General features: G+C 40.6%; 1 protein-coding gene across 1 annotated transcript in view; it reads right to left on the bottom strand.

Annotated features, from left to right (window-relative positions):
* Positions 1-1,761: 1,761 nt before the first annotated feature.
* Positions 1,762-15,856, bottom strand: part of RGR (retinal G protein coupled receptor) — a 45,557-nt gene continuing 31,462 nt past the window's right edge. Inside the window, exons 4-8 of the mRNA XM_006029497.3 lie at positions 10,767-10,920; positions 10,430-10,547; positions 7,228-7,341; positions 5,600-5,760; positions 1,762-1,858 (exon numbers count right to left, since the gene is read on the bottom strand). Coding sequence (XP_006029559.1) covers positions 5,617-5,760; positions 7,228-7,341; positions 10,430-10,547; positions 10,767-10,920 — 530 coding nt within the window. The 3' untranslated portion in view covers positions 1,762-1,858; positions 5,600-5,616. The remainder of the gene's footprint in view (positions 1,859-5,599; positions 5,761-7,227; positions 7,342-10,429; positions 10,548-10,766; positions 10,921-15,856) is intronic.

Below are 15,856 nucleotides of genomic sequence, written 5' to 3'. Positions count from 1 at the left end.
CCTTCTGACTACTCCAATTGATCCATCATCCTCAAAGCAGGTCTTAAAAAATAATAACAACCACTGTTTCCATAGAGGCTAGGGACAGACATTACACATAAACCAGTTTGAAAATGGCTAAAACCAGTTTGAGATAAACTGGTTGAATGTAGTATCAGACTCAACTGGTTGGGCTCAAACCAGTTTATGCAATGTTTGCCCCAGACCCCTTTTTGCTTTAAGATAAACCAGACAACCCCATCATCCTGGCATGCTCTCTGGGCTGGGCGGGGCTCTCTGCTCCACAGCAGGGCTGGCCCCTCCCCTCTGCTCCCTGGCTGGAGCGCCAGAGACTGTGAGCTGCTTCCCTCCTCCCCTCACCACGCTCTGCTAAGCAAAAAATTCCCCTCCCCCCCACCTTGCTGAGGAGGTTTCTGTGTATTAGCTCGCAGACCACATGCTGGCTATAGTCATGCTGAATCAGCAGGTAGAATTAACAGGGAAAATCAAGAAGTACCTGGTAATGTCCCTCTGTTCTTTTCTTAATCAGGTGATAAGCACTGTTATCAATTCCCTGCTGGACTAATCATAGCGTCCTGCCTGACCATACCCCCCTGAGCTCCATGCTGTGGAAGGAGGGGAGGGCTGCTCTAGCACCCCTTGGCTTCTAGTCTGAGCCACTGTAGGCATGTGCCTACATTTCTGGGATGTCTGTCTGGCTACAAAACTGATTTAGTCTAGCCAGGTTAGACTAACCTGCAAAGATTAAATCAATTCAGGCTCAGGCTTCTTGAATGTCTGTGCTTAGCCAGACAGACTAGACTCTCCAATCTGAGTATTTAGCATCTCAGTAGATAGCAGTGGGGAAATGGGGATGTCTTATGACTTGACAAAGTTTTGAATACACAGTCTTCTTTGAATTATTTTTCCCGTAGTAAGCATTTATTTTATAAAGTCTGAATTTTTAAAATAATTTTACTGTTCATAATTTTCATCAGATGTACAGACTTTCAGTGTCTAGTGCTGTCAATAGGCAAAGTAGAGATAAAGCATGGAGAGCAAGTTTTTCTAATTCTTGGCCTCTGCATAGCTAAACATTATCATTCTGATCTGGTGACATTTTACAGTCAATATGCCATTAATTTACCCAGTTGTAAAGGTACAATGGTGAATCAGGCCTCACATTTCCAGTTTCACTAATAACTTATGTTACTACTGAGGAAATATTTCACAAGTTCTGTTTAACTAAAAGTTATTATTTAGGGCTGTGTACTTGAAGAGAAATTGAGTATGTGCTTAATTCCCATTTACATTGATTGAATTGCTCCCGTGCTTGTAGTTAAATACATGCTTAAATGCTTTGCTGGATCACGGCCTAGATCTCTCAAAATTTAATCTCTAGCACAATTCTCCTGCTGTTTTATCAGATATAAAGGCAAATCCATATCTAGGCCTGGGCTTGTTCTTCTCTTCTGCTATATCCACTGAATTTGCAGTCTTAAAACCAGGTTCTTTACCTACACTGTGAAATTTACTGCACTCCTCACATAAGAAAGCTAACATTGTCTTCCTCTTTGTCAACATCTAAGGGTCTTAAAGTATAGAAAAAAAATTGTGTAATGCTTTTCATTCATCTTTTATATACAATTGAGTCCTAAAATTATATTACTCATACTTGCATCAGTTTGGGATTTTTTTCTTTGTTCATATTTCTGTGCATTTATTTCCTGGTATTCATGGACTTTTTGTTTTCCAAGTAATCTTTTGAGAGTTATCTTGCATGGCTGGATTTCAATACAACATTTAAAATAAGTACATGTGTGTGCACACATCTTTTTCTTTAATTAAAATGCAGGAGCTTCACTTCACGCAGTTCATTCTGTTTAGGAAGGAAATCACACATTTTCAGAGAAAAACATCTTATATTTATCATACTAGCCATATTCATTTATATAGAAACAGATTGTTATACTTTGATTTATAGTCTCTCTATCTCTGTGAACATATACAGACAATGTACATGCATTCCAATATCTATTTTTGCAATTTAATTTCAATTTAGATTTCCAGCCATCAATTTCCATTGATTAATGAAACATAATACATTTAATAGGGATATGTTTGATAACAGGATACATGCTTGTGATTAACACCCACATTTTAAAAGTACAGTTTTCATAGGATCTCAGGATGATGGAAAAGTAGGGATAGAAAGAACCTCACAGGGTAATCTAATCCAGCCCCTGCTCAAGACAGGATCATCTTTGAATAAAACATCCAAGCCAACTGTTGGTCTAAACTGCTGTTGAGAATGTCCAGTGATGGAGAGTCCATAACTTCCTTAGGTAGCCTATTCCAATGCTTGACCACCCTTAAAGTTGGAAAGTTCTTCCTAATCTCCAATTTAAATTACTCTGCTGCAGTCTGAGGCCATTTATCTGAGTCCATTCCCCTATGACCACAGAGAAAAGTTCATCTCTGTTCTCTTTGGAATTGCCCTTTAGGTGTTTGAAGACTGTTATGAAATTCCCCCACAATTGTCTCTTCTCTAGACTAAATAACCCTAGCTCTTGCAGCCTTTCCTCAGTCAGGTTTCCTAGGTCTCTAATCATTTTTGTTGCTCATCACTGGATTCTTTCCAATCTGTCCACATCTTTCTTGAAGTGTGGGGCCCAAAAATGGATACAGTTCTCTCGATGAGGCCTCACCAGTGACAAATACAACAGAAGAATTACTTCCCGTACACCTAGTGTGCTGTTGGCTTTTTTTGCAAGAGCACACTATTGGCTCGTATTCAGTTTATGGTCCATTTTAACCTCCAAGTCCTTTGCTGCAGTACTACAGACTAGCCATAATATAAATCCTAGGTAGTCAAAACAAACCTCTGACTCTTGTGATTTTTTTTTAGATTCATATTTATAGAATCTACATTTACCTTCCTTTCCTTCCTGGTGGTGGCACTTTTATGTTTCATTGAAAGTATAATATAGTACCATAGTGGAGATAGGATACTGCACATTCTTTGTCTGCCCCCAGATCTAGTTCCTAAATCAGTCTTTAGTGCTAGGAGAAAAAACCCAGTATGTGTAAGGATAAATGTATAAAGATAAGAACAGAAAATTGAAACCTCAATATAGCTCAGGATCTTTTTTATCTAATTGTAGGTGGTGCAGGAAAGCTGACTCAGCGAGAACCTGTGTGTGTCTGTCTCTCTCTCTCTCCTCCCCCCCCCGCCTTTCTCCAAAAGCGTAACTGAGGGCTCAGGAACTTCATTTGGAGCTGTGGGCACTTAATTTCTGTGATAATTTAGATTGCAATGAATTACACTTAAAATGTTTAGGCTATGTCTTGAAATAAGACCTCAAGAAAATCTATATAGGGATAAGAACGAGAATTTCCCTTGTGTTGCTTGCTTAGAAGTCATTTTTTAAATTTACACATCAAAGTCTTATAAAAATAATTCCCAATGATACTAATGAGGAGAATGGGCATGAATATACTAAGTATATATAGGGGTGCCTCTTAGTGTTGACAGAATTAAAATCTGCATGCTGTAAAATATTAATATAATTATCAGATATGGAATCAGATAATATAACCTTGAGGACTTCAACATTTTTTCTTATGTTCTGTTAATTCAAAGCCATTTGTTTTATCCCTGTTCAGCTGATAGCTGGAATAGCTAATTCACCAGTAGCCCAAAGACTATGTCAAATTTGCAAAAACAGACCAGATTGTAGTCACACTTACTCTTAACATGCAGATGCAGATCAATGAAGCTACTAGCTATCACTCCACTTTTATCTGAGGGCCCTTGAAACCCAAAGTTTCCATAGGTTGTTTCTCTTTTGTGAAGATGGAATATAGGGGCTGCATTTCAGGAATTCTCAGACACTGTTTGGCCCACAGACTATACTTTGTTGGCATGTCCACATGTGTGTGGACATTTGGTACCCTTGGGACAACTAGCAGCAGTGCACTTTATGCTGCTGTTAGTTGTCCCTAGGGAACTCCTGTGCAACGTGCCCTGTGGCACATGGCAGGTTTCCCTGGGTGGGGTAGGAGAGGTTGGGGTCAGCACTGGGATGGCTTTAGCAGCCTTACCTCAGGTTCTGGGGGCCTCCCAGGGCTGCAGCAGTGGTGATCCTGCTGCGCAGAGTCTGGCCCTCCAGCTGGCCAGGCTTCAATTTTGAGCAGCCTGCATGTACCTCTATGCATTTTTTTCCACGGGTTTTTTTGACGTCTGGATAACCAGGGGTCAAACTGCCCTCCCCCTCAATTGCTGCTCCCTTGCAGTGTGGAGAACAACTGAATGTGCAGTATGTGGTGCTGCAGATGTGTCTGTGGTGCCGCATACCACACGGCCATGCTCATCTGGACGTGGCCTGTGAGAGTATTATAAAACTTGTTTGAGATGATGCCATTTAGTTTCAAAGCACTTTATTTAATTGCAAGATCTCTGTAAAATCCAAGTAGATTTGGGTTTCTGTATTATTCTGTATTCTGTATTATTAAATTATAAATAATTTGGAGGTATATCTTGTGACAACAAGCAAAACTAACTGCCAGTTTTCAGATATTTAGGAATGATGAAAAATATGACTGAGTAAAAAATAAATCTTAAATGTAGGGTCTTGATAACTAGAAATAATTTCAATATTCATCTTAGTAGGATATAGTAGTTATTTAGTACTTGTTGGCTTCTTGAGTTACAGTAAGGCCAGTGTCTCCTCTCAATGACATGAGAATTGTAACTCCACTAAGTCATTGGAATTCGGTGACACCAGATTTACACTGATGTTTTAGAACAAAAGTTGGCCCATTTTTGGCCTTTGTTTTAGTGATTGATAAAATATGAAAAGAACTAATGGAGTAATCTGAGTTGGCGCATTGTGAAGGGGAGGAGCAGCGGTAGAGCTTGGTTGCAAATTGAATGATATACAGGAATTAAATTGGGATAGGATCAAATCCAATATTTCTTACTTGGAGAAAACACTCATTTGAATGTTTTGACAAATAAAGATGGCAGATTCAGCCCCGTACATTTGCAAACTTTCATTATATATGAATTTAAAAGATTCAGATGAACAAGCTATTTACATAGACATATGGTATAATTCTGGACACCTCTTTAATCTTCTGGTAATCCAGATATAGCATATGGACAAACCAAATGCAAATTAATTCTGGTAGGCTTCACTGGATAACCTAATATCCTACTTCACTTAATTTTCTAAACTTTGACATTAGTCTAGCAGAAAAAATGCTTCACAGCACACACAAGATCTGCAATGACACACGAACTGATACTGACTACAACCAACATTGTGTTTAAGGCAATTTGTTTGACAAACAGCCTAGAATAGACTGAAATAAAAATTCAAGAGTTATTTGACTCACTTTCTTTTGTGTGGTGTTTTAGTGTTCTAGCTGTGATGATCTAGAAAAAATATGAGAAGCAAATTTTGCTTGGTAATATCTTTTGGATTTCTTTTAACATCTCCTTGCTTATAGAGAATGCAGAACCTTTCCAATGTGGAAGCACCATTAATTAAGTTGTAGTATGTATATAGTTTCCTATGTTGTTTTGCCTTCAGTTACATGTCTACATTAACTTTACCTGGAAGGAAAAACTTGTTACTTAATTTTATTATCAACCTCTGCTTTCTCAACCTTCAGTCCTGTGAGGAACTGCCATATTCCTCCTCTGTAGTTTTCATTTCCCAGGGCATATAGAAAGGCATTCATGGTTGGTGAAGTCTTGGCAATAATGGCAGGAACCTGTTATAAGACACAACACTTTAAATATGAAATTAAGTTAGATTGTGTGGCTGTGTGTGTTGGGGGTAAGGGGTGGGGGGTGGAAGGAGAGTTGGTTTGGAGAAATTACCAGAGGGATCCATGTAGCATCACTTCAGTCTAGCCTTAAGAATTGTTTGGTTTCTCCTTTACCAAACAAATTCTTAATTGCAGGAATTGGATGGATTATTTTTTAAGTGAATTTGGTTCTGGTAAAGGATTTTGGATAGTATTAATCCTCCATGCACATGACAACAGCAAAACAGACAACATGCCACCCAGCCAGTGGTCTCTGATCTGGAAGGGGGCACCTCCAAAAATCAGAAATTAGTCTAGCATCTGTGCCCCTGTTACATTTCAGTGGGTGCATCACATGCACATGGCACTTATGCTGGAGATTATTGCTCCTGGGCACTGTATTTACAGGTATGCCTGGGACCACAGCATGTTGAGCCAGGTTGGAACAGCTCCGGCTGGCAGGAAGTCTGGGGACATTAACAAGTACTACCCTGCTGTGGAGTTTATTAGTTTAGTCCAGTCTAATAGTCCTGCACATGTAGATGCCAAGATGTTTACTGGGAGCTAATTAGTCTACTCCACAGTAAACAGCTCATGTAGATGCAACCAGTTAAGACAGAAACTGAATGCCAATGCAGTTTGCAGAAGCAAATTTTATGCTGTGGGCACCTGTCAATTGGGAACTAAACTGAGATCACCAGCTCATTTCATTTGGGATACTGAATACCTAATATATGATTAAAGACTTCTGGTCAATTGCAATCTGTACCGGAGTTTAACCAGTGAGCTAAAGATAAAAGGCTCCGTATGTTATTACTGAATCCATGAGCCAATCAGTCCCTCAAGACAAGTTTATAATGATTTTGAATCACTTTATGTGCATATGCTAAACATTTTTGTATGCTTTTTGGCATCTCCTGCTTTTTCCAGCAAATACGGAGCAGAGAAAACCAAGTCGGAAGGTTCTTCTTTTCCTGTTCTAGAACAGTATTTAATCACGGAGGAAAAAAATAAAGCTACGTTTTGGTTAGAGTGACTTTGCTAATAACAGGTTCACTTACTAAATTAATGCAGTGTATCAGCAAAGAATGACATTTTAGAATAATAACAGCTGAACTGGTTGGCAGATGAAAAACTGAACAATCCAATAATGCTCAAGCTACAGATGCAGATTAAAGCCATCTACTGAAGCAACAAATGAAACAAACTGTTTGCAATCAGTTGTGATAATCCTGCTAATGATATTTATTACTGTACTAAGTTGTTTTACTCTAAAATTGGTAGGATACGCTACAAAGAAACTATTGTCTTCTAATTTATACTCTGTGCTTCAAAGTATTAATTCCTAAACTGATATTGTGCTATAAGAGTAAGTCAGAAAAAAGAATGAACAATGTGCATTTTTAATTATCTGAGAATATATTTACATACCATTTGTAGTTTAAGTGGAATAAATGTCACATTTTGAACTGCAGCATAGAAGTATAAAAGGCAGTAGGGTCCCCAGCAAATGATCAGTGTCTTCACTGGTAAACCAGTATTAAACTGAAAAAAATGAGGGCAACACATGCATTTAACTATAGAATTACATGCTCTATTTAACACAGTGAAATATTAATCCTTGTTCGACCTCAGTAAAGGTGTCTTAAATAGATTAATTATATGTTTTGTACTGCACTGATATATTGCCCTTTGTTTTTTTATAGAGATCATTTGGATTATATGGATGTGACTCCCAGTACCTTGTGCTTGCTCTGCTAGAACTGCATGCTTAGGCCATGATATTCATGCTAGGAGAGAGCCCTTTTCCCAGAAGAGACAGAGAGAATACAGCCATTTAAGGGTTTTCCTGAGGAACAAAACAGGCTCTTTTGCAAGAAAGTTCTTTCTCTTCTGACTAGAAATATCTTTCCCCTCCTATGCTAGAGTGTCTGTATGCTTCTTTTGGGTGTTGAGGACACCCAGTATCTTACAGTGCTCTTCTCACTCTCCTTCCCAGGGATGCCCTGTGGATGCTGGTGCTCCCCAGCCACTAAACACACCTGGGTCACCCTAGGTTTGTGTAAGGGTTCCCCCAAGCTGGAAGTAGCCATAGGTATCTGCCTACTTCTCCTGCCCAGACTGTGAACCAGATGTGTTTCCCACAGGTGGACCCATCCCAGTTACTGGTAAAATGAGACAGGGGGCTAGCATTCTCCCCTTCCAGTTGTGACACAATGGCCCCTGCTCTGCGCACCCCTCTGAGTCACCTAGAGGGTGTTGTTGCTTGATGCAGGAGGCAGGGAGTGGAAGAGGCTAGTAGAGCAGTTCTCCTTACTGTTATCAATTCTATAGGGTGAAGGGCTGCCCATGGCAGCTGCTGCTTTTTGACAGCTATCAGATGCCTATTGACAGCCAGCCCCTGCCCAATAGGTTCCCTTAGCAGTGGCGGGGGGTGGGTGTCTCAAGGAGCAGTCCCCTAGGCTAGGGATGGACATTACACATAAACCAGTTTAAGTGATCAGAAACTGGTTTAAACCTGTAACAGAACAAACATACATTGCTCATAAACCAGTCTGAAAATGGCTAAAACCAGTTTGAGATAAATCTGGCTGAATGTAGTATCAGACTTAACTGACTTGGGCCAAACTGGTTTATGTCCCAGACCCTTTGTTGATTTAAGCCAAACCAGAACCCTCCAGCATCCTGGCATGCTCTCTGGGCTGGGCTCTCTGCTCCACAGCGGAGCTGGCCCCTCCCTTCTGCTCCCTGGTTGGAGTACTGGCAGAGACTTGCAGGCACAGCAAAGTCTGCTGACTTCCCTGTGCCCCCCTCCCCCTCTCTTACCACTCACTGCTTAAGCAGAGATCCCTTCCTCCTCTCTCGCACAGCACAGACTGTAGCCAGCGTGTGGTATGCTAGCTAATGCTGTGTAAGGCAGATAAGACAGTGTCCGCTTAGGGCTTTTTGGAGATAATCAACAGCTCAGATGGTAATGTCCCTGCATTCCTTCCTTTGGAAAAGGCAGACAGGGTTCTTTGGGTAAATCTGTTATCTTTTATTAGATCAAGTAAATAATTGGAAAAAAATTTCTTGACAAGCTTTTGGGTTTAAAAACCCTTTGTCAGGCTGAGGAAGCATCTGCAGTTGGTGTGTGGTCTTCCTGAATGAAATGAATAGTAAAGGAGCCAGAGGCTGGGATGCATTTTCCTTTGGAAAAAAGTGTTTAAGAAGAGCTTGTAATGAGTGAGGCTTTTGTTTTCTGATGGGGTATTAAATGCTGTTAACAGAGCTGACACATGCTGTTATAAAGGGGGTGGGGCTCCCAAATAATCAGAAGCCAGGGCCTGGCCATGCCCCCCTCAGCTCAGCCCTGTACAAGGGAAGGGAGGGCTGCTCTAGCACCCCCTGGCTTCTAGCCAGAGCCACTGCAGGCATGTGCCTGCATTACTGGGATGTCTGTCTGGTTACAAAACTGATTTAGCCTAGCCAGGTTAGACTAACTTGCAAAGATTGAATCAATTCAGGCTCAGGCTTTTTGAATGTCTGTCCTTAGCCCTAGTGCCTTCTGGCTGGAGAGCTTGTAGGCTCTGACTCCCAAACTCTTTTTCTAGTGCTAAGAATTTCTGTGAAATACTAGAATACTGTGAAGTACTAGAAATGAATGTCTGTCCATGGCCTCAGTCAGTTGGCAAGTCCTGTTGCCAGAGTTAATAAAAATACATCATATGGTAAACTGACAAGGTGAAGTGTGAGTAGTTTAATGTCCACTGAAAACCTCAAGTGGGAAGGAAAATTGAAACTTTGTGAGGTAAAAAAATCAGGATAGGGAGACCATTTGTGAACTTTGGAAAGACTTGCACAAACAATAAATTGTACAAGAAAATACTGCAAGCAAAAATTAGCTATGCTGCCATAAATACCAGAATCAAAACTTCCAGTGTCACTAATGCCTTCTTTATTTCATAAGCTTGCCATAGTATTTGAGTACTGCATACTGAATACTCATGTTAAGGCTTACACATTTCCTGCCTCATAAGTAGACCCCATAATACCACACACTGCTGCAAACTTTCAACTATACATTAATCAGCTTGGACAAACCCTTTCCACTAAAATACTATCCCTAAGAATTAACTGTTTCTGATAGCTGAGAGTGCTCAGTCTGTACCGACTAGTCAAGGGTAAAGCCCACTGAATGTGCAGTATGTGCCTAAGAAACCAGGTTATATAATCACTACATTACATCATCAGAAACTTGGTGCTCCAGAGCATTGCTGAAGAAACAAGTCCTTTGTTTCCACCTCATAAAGATTTCTGAATTACCTCAGCCAAGTGTAAAGCAGCTACATTTGTAAAGCCAACTTCCCCTCCTGCCCACACTTGGAAACTGAATATGTGTAACATATCTTTATAGTGTTGCCGTTTTCTGAGAGCTTTGTATTAAAAGTCTGTATTAAGAAATATAGTTTTCAACTTTTTGAGCAAAGCTACTCCTGAGCTTTTTTAGTGAATAACCTGGGGTTTATTTTTTAGGAGAGGAACAGATTGTTTCAAAGACTTTCTAAGTAGAATTGGGGGGAATTCTTTTTTCAGGATTTTATAACTCATAAGTGGTCCAAGTTTTGTGGGGGAGTTTGAGAAATGTTCTTACCTTAAACTGTCCAGTTCTCTTGAACTTGTGCTCTATGGACTGATAAGCTGTCAGAATGATGAAGCCTGGGATCAGGAAATTGAAAATGGCCAGAGCAAAAAGGAATGTGACATAATTTCTGGTGGGTGGGGGAAAAAAGACATTGTTAATTATTTTTGCATTTGGTTTATAAAATGCACTAGCAAGCACAATTCTACCCATTTATCCTTCTTTAGATAGCTGGTAGGCAGTTGCTTAGGACAGCAAGATGCTGGCATTAACACTGAAAAATACTTGCTGTTGCCATTATACCCCATTTCACAGAAAACAGATAGGAAATTACCATGCACTTCCTTACCTGTCTCCTTTAGAGTAGTCCAATGTGCAACAAGTTCTTAGGGGCTCATAGTTATATTCACCCCACCCCAATAGTGGCATCACAGACCAAAAAGCAGAGAACAGCCAGACGAATATCACCAATGAGATGGTTGTGCTCCAATGCACCTGTCTTCCTGCAAATCAAAGGGAAAAAACCCAGCATTTTAAGGTATGAGAAAAAGGCTGTTTAATCTCTGATTTTCTAAGACTTAACTGAGCACTTGGCACTAAAAAAAGCATTTTCCCTTTTTGTTGGAGCACATATTATATTTGTTTGCAGTTCTTCAGTCTTTCTGTTCATTGTTTGTGTAAAAATATGGTTTATGTCCTTCAATTTTTGTCTTTCTAGGACTAAATCTTGTCTTTTTGTCCAATCTAAGTAGTTAAGCTTGGCAAAAGGTAGTTCCACTGGTGCTGGTGGAAGGAATCTACCTTCCACTTGCAGTAGCTCTTATCATTTCTTTCCCTCTGCTCAGCTGAGCTGGTGTATCCACTCACTCACAGTGTTGCCAATTCTTATGATTTCTGGCATGAAAAACTTAGCTCTTTCTTTTATTTATATGAGAATTGGCAACACTGTGTGCATAGACATGGACATGGGATGCAGCCATCTGCAGAAGCTATCCGTATCCTATCTCTCCCTCTCTACGCCAAATGGAATAGGGGTAGAATAGGATTTAATTTTAAGAACAGCATGTGTTGGGCAAGATGCTGTTCTTGAGCTATCTCTTTGTGAATGACCCAAAAGCTATGCTCAAGAAGAAAGCTGCAGGGTAAAATATGCTGTGTATTAGTTCTGGGTCTTCCAAAAAGTACAGATCTGACACCGCCTACTTAGCTCCTTCATGGTTCCTTTGGAGATTGAGGCATAAAGATCAGGCCCAGTGAAGAACATGGTCTAGCTGTTTTACTACAGACCCTAATAATCCTTTCTTGCATACCAATAGCCATTCCTTAGCTATATAATTTGTGTACCACCTGGTGGCTGTAATGAGGGTGAAAAGAGCCAACACATATTACATTCTGGGTGAAAGGTAATAGTGCTTCTTAAGTATAAAAGCACAAACACTCAAAGTGGGAGCTTATGTTGTCAGTAGTCACTTTCATATTTCAGCACTTAAAGGATGGCACACTAGGGCCAATTAGCATCAAATTAGAATAATGTACCAACACATTAGGTTCAATAGCTTTTGGACTTTGGGAAACAGAAAGTTACTCTCCATATAGGTACATATCAAATGCTAGATAAGCAATAGCTAGCAAGATCCCATCTATGATAATGGTGACATGCTGCTTTTTTAGGCTGCCAAGGAGCAGTGTAGGATGAGGACAACAGTTTGGTAGCTGGTTAGTGCAAAGCAAGTATGCAGTGCTGGCAGAAATGTTTTACTGTTATTTTAATAAGGGGTTCCCACATAATTTTCTTTAGCCTATGATAGACTTCATGTGCCAGAGCCACATGTGTTTACAAATAAGGAATATGAAGGATTGAAACACACTGAGTTACATTTGTTGTTCTCATAATTATAATCAAGGAAAGAAAGATTATAACTTGGCAAACAAGCTTAAACTAGTTCAAATTAAAAAATAGTTCTCTGCAATGGATTGTGTTTAGCTGGGAGTAAAAAATGCATTGAATGTAAATCTTTTCATGCAGAAGTTGAATTTAGAGTCTGTGGGAAGAAATTTCTTGCATTTGAAGGTCTCCCTGGGAAATTAAAAAGAGAAACTTGGGATAATTCAGGGGAAATAAATTTGCTTCCAGAACTGCTTTTATGAAGGCAAAGGATAATTTTGTCATGGGTGAGCTCTTGAGTGGAAATTGTGTTTTCAGAGCTAGAGAGTTCATTCCAACTTTCCCTTCAGTTTTTGGTGCCATAATTGAATAAGTGCTTCTGAGGTGCTCTCCAAATGCTCTCCACCACCTCACTGTAGCATGTGATGGGGGTTGCTTACCATCCACAGAAGAAAGTGAAATATATCTTTAAGGTGTAAAGACCCTTGTGGATTTAAGTGCAGAGTTTGAGATATGAGAGACAGAAAGAATTTCCCACATTGCCTTAACATCTGTATAGTATAAATGAGTTGTGAAAAGTCACCTCATACATCGTGATTAACTTACTATTTCATCACAATCCATATTTAGACAATAAATATCAAATTAACAGATGTTGTAAGCTAGGCTGCTCCATTGACTGTAATGAAGTCAGATGAGTCATGGGAGTTGTTTGCCTTATTTATCTACCCTCTCTCCCTGCCACATATATGTATATTATATGGTCTTATGTACGTTAATTTTTGGTGGCTTTTTTTTCTTTTTTAAAAGTGTGCTTTGGAGAAAAAGAATCAATGGCCAAAATACATTAAAAACAGAACAAGGAAGTTGAAATAGTGAAGTTTGGCACAATTGTTATATATTATATATTTACTATAGGAAAAATTACTCTGTACAATATAAGTACATCACATTGTAATTTAAATTTTAAATATTAATGTAAAATATACTAAAGTACTATATGTTTTATTACAGTACTTAGTACTTATTTTAAAACACAACTGCTTTATAATAATTAAGTTAATTTAATTCTGTTTCACATGACTCATATATAGATGGTACATGTTGGCGTCAAAGGGTCACAACTGGTTTTTATTATTCTGATAAAATATAAATCCAGAATAATTTAATTGAATACAATAGGATTATTCCTGATATATAGCAGTATAACCATAAGTAAAATTGTGCAGACTTATTATTTTAAAAATTCCATCTCAAAGTTGCTATAAAATGAGAAGTCCTACATATCTGTCCTTTTTAAATTGCTTTGAATATAAATATACGTTAGAACAAGTGCGGTAGTGCAGCTATATATAAAAGGGCTCAACTATATTTCTATTATAAACAATGGTTCTTGTGACTCTTTTAATGCAGCTACTATTTTCAAGTCAATTGGGACAAGCTTATTGTACAATATGTCAAATTTGTTTTGTCTTTTGCAATTCTGGTAATTCTGTTAAGCCATTATTTTTACTGCTATGGCAGCAAAAATGAAATCTACGTCTGCATTAAGATTTTTTTTTGTCAAGCTTAACACAAAAGTGGCTTAACTTGTAAATGTTTGAACTTGTTTTCAGATACAATTTTGCTAGTGTTAAGTCTTCATATTTAACTAATCCCTTCTGGTATTTTAGAAAAAACAAACCAAAACCTGTGTTTTACCCTTCAGGCTACATAAGTTCAATAAAATGGGTAATAATAACTATGTATATTAGTATATTTTCCAGCATGCTTGCTTTAATTCTATTGCATCTTTTAATTTAATAGAATTTTACATCATTTCCATGTACAATCAATCTGGATTTATGAAGCATGCTGTTTCTGCATCATAACAACTCAGGCCAGCTTTACAGAAGTAAGGAAGAAGTCATGGCCAAGGCAAAAATCATCCCGGAAGGCAAGTTACCAGGTGTAGCCTGTCTTCCCAGGTGGAGGGAATTAGAGAGCTCATTGGTCCAGGTGACTAGCACACAGGCTGGTTAAGGATCTTTAATAGCAGTCTGTGTGTTTGGAGGGAGTAACTGGGAAGAATTTGTGAAGAGCATTTGTTTTCGGATAAGTAAAGAGGAGAGGAAGCTGCAGCAAGGAAGGAGAAATCATGACAAAAGATTGAAAAGTTCTTTTGAAACCAGCTGTCTTGAGGCTCCCTAATAACTGAAAGGGCTACCTCAGCCTGAGGAAAAGGGCCTGGGAGGCTTTGAGCATTTCATGGTAACTGACTAAATCCGGACAGAGATCAGTACAACATTAACACTAGAGGATATAGCTTGTTTGAGCTGAAGTGGAAGGTAAATTGAAGTAGTTGTAGAACTTGAAATGAGAACCTGTAATTGTCTGGTACAATAGACTATAATCTATAAAGAGTGCACTGTACTTCTACTGTTTCAGTGGTAATCCCCAGCTGTTGTTGTTGTAACCAAAAGTCATAGTTAGCTGATACAGGATATTTTTTTCCAAATTATTGCTATGTTTCCTCCCCCTTTCTTTCTATAAAAGGAATATAAAAATCCTCTGTCCTTTTTTTCCTCTCTCTCCTTTTTTCTCTGTAAACTACAGCTGATTACTTCTGGAAGAACAAGACCTAGAACAGGGGTGGGCAACTATTTCGGACAGAGGGCTGCTTACCCAGTTTTGGCAGGCTGTTGCAGGCCGCATGGGTAGCCCCACCCCTTGACAGGTGCCTCGCTCCTTGGCCACCAACTTGGGACCAGTGTCCCAATGTCTTGGGACCAATGTCCCAGGGCCAGCACTGGTGGGGCCCAAAGCAGGGCACAGGCTGGCAGGGGTCTGTGGAGCTGGTCTGAACTGCACCAGCAGGGAGAGGGGGGGGATCTGGCCCGGCTCCATAGAGCCCCTGCTGGCTGGGCCCCTGTCCTCCTGCCACTTTGCTCTGGGCCCCACTGGCACTGGCCCCAGGACACTGGTGCAGGCCCTGTGCTCCCGCTGGCTCCTCCACCTGCTCAACTCCCAGTGCCCCCCAACCCCACGGTACAGACAGGGGCAGCACACAAGCCCGACTCCCTGCTCACCAGCAGGGAAGAAGCTGGTGCTGACCGCTGGGAAAAGTGGCCCCATGGCCAGCACTCCCTGCTGCAGGCGCTCGCAGCCCAGGTGGGGCTGTCTGGAGCAGGCACAGGCAGCCCCACATGAGCTGCAAGTGGCTGCAGCAAGGGGCACTGGCCACAGGGCAGGTGAGGGCGCACTTTTCCATCCCTCTGCACTCAGCACTAGCTTGTAACCCACCCCTGCTGCCAGCCCAGGCTCCGCGCTGGCTCCAGGCTCGCCTGTCGGGGCTGCACACGGCAGCAGTAGCTGCAGCCCCCCCACTTGCCACGCTGGGCAGTGTTGGCTGTTGCTGTTTGCCTGGAGCTCGTGTGCTGGGCAGCCCACAGGTGGTGGTGGCAAACACTGCCCAGCGCATCAAGCGGGGGGGCCGCAGCTGCTGTCAGCATGTGCGGCCGTGATGGGCGAGCCTGGAGCTGGCACAGGGCCCAGGCTGGCAGTGGGGCTGGGGT

Source organism: Alligator sinensis, unplaced genomic scaffold (genome assembly GCF_000455745.1).
Source record: "Alligator sinensis unplaced genomic scaffold, ASM45574v1 scaffold374_1, whole genome shotgun sequence".
In the NCBI taxonomy this organism is placed as follows: domain Eukaryota; kingdom Metazoa; phylum Chordata; order Crocodylia; family Alligatoridae; genus Alligator; species Alligator sinensis.
The sequence above is the reverse complement of the archived record's forward strand: the minus strand, read 5'-3'. Positions and strand labels throughout refer to the sequence as shown.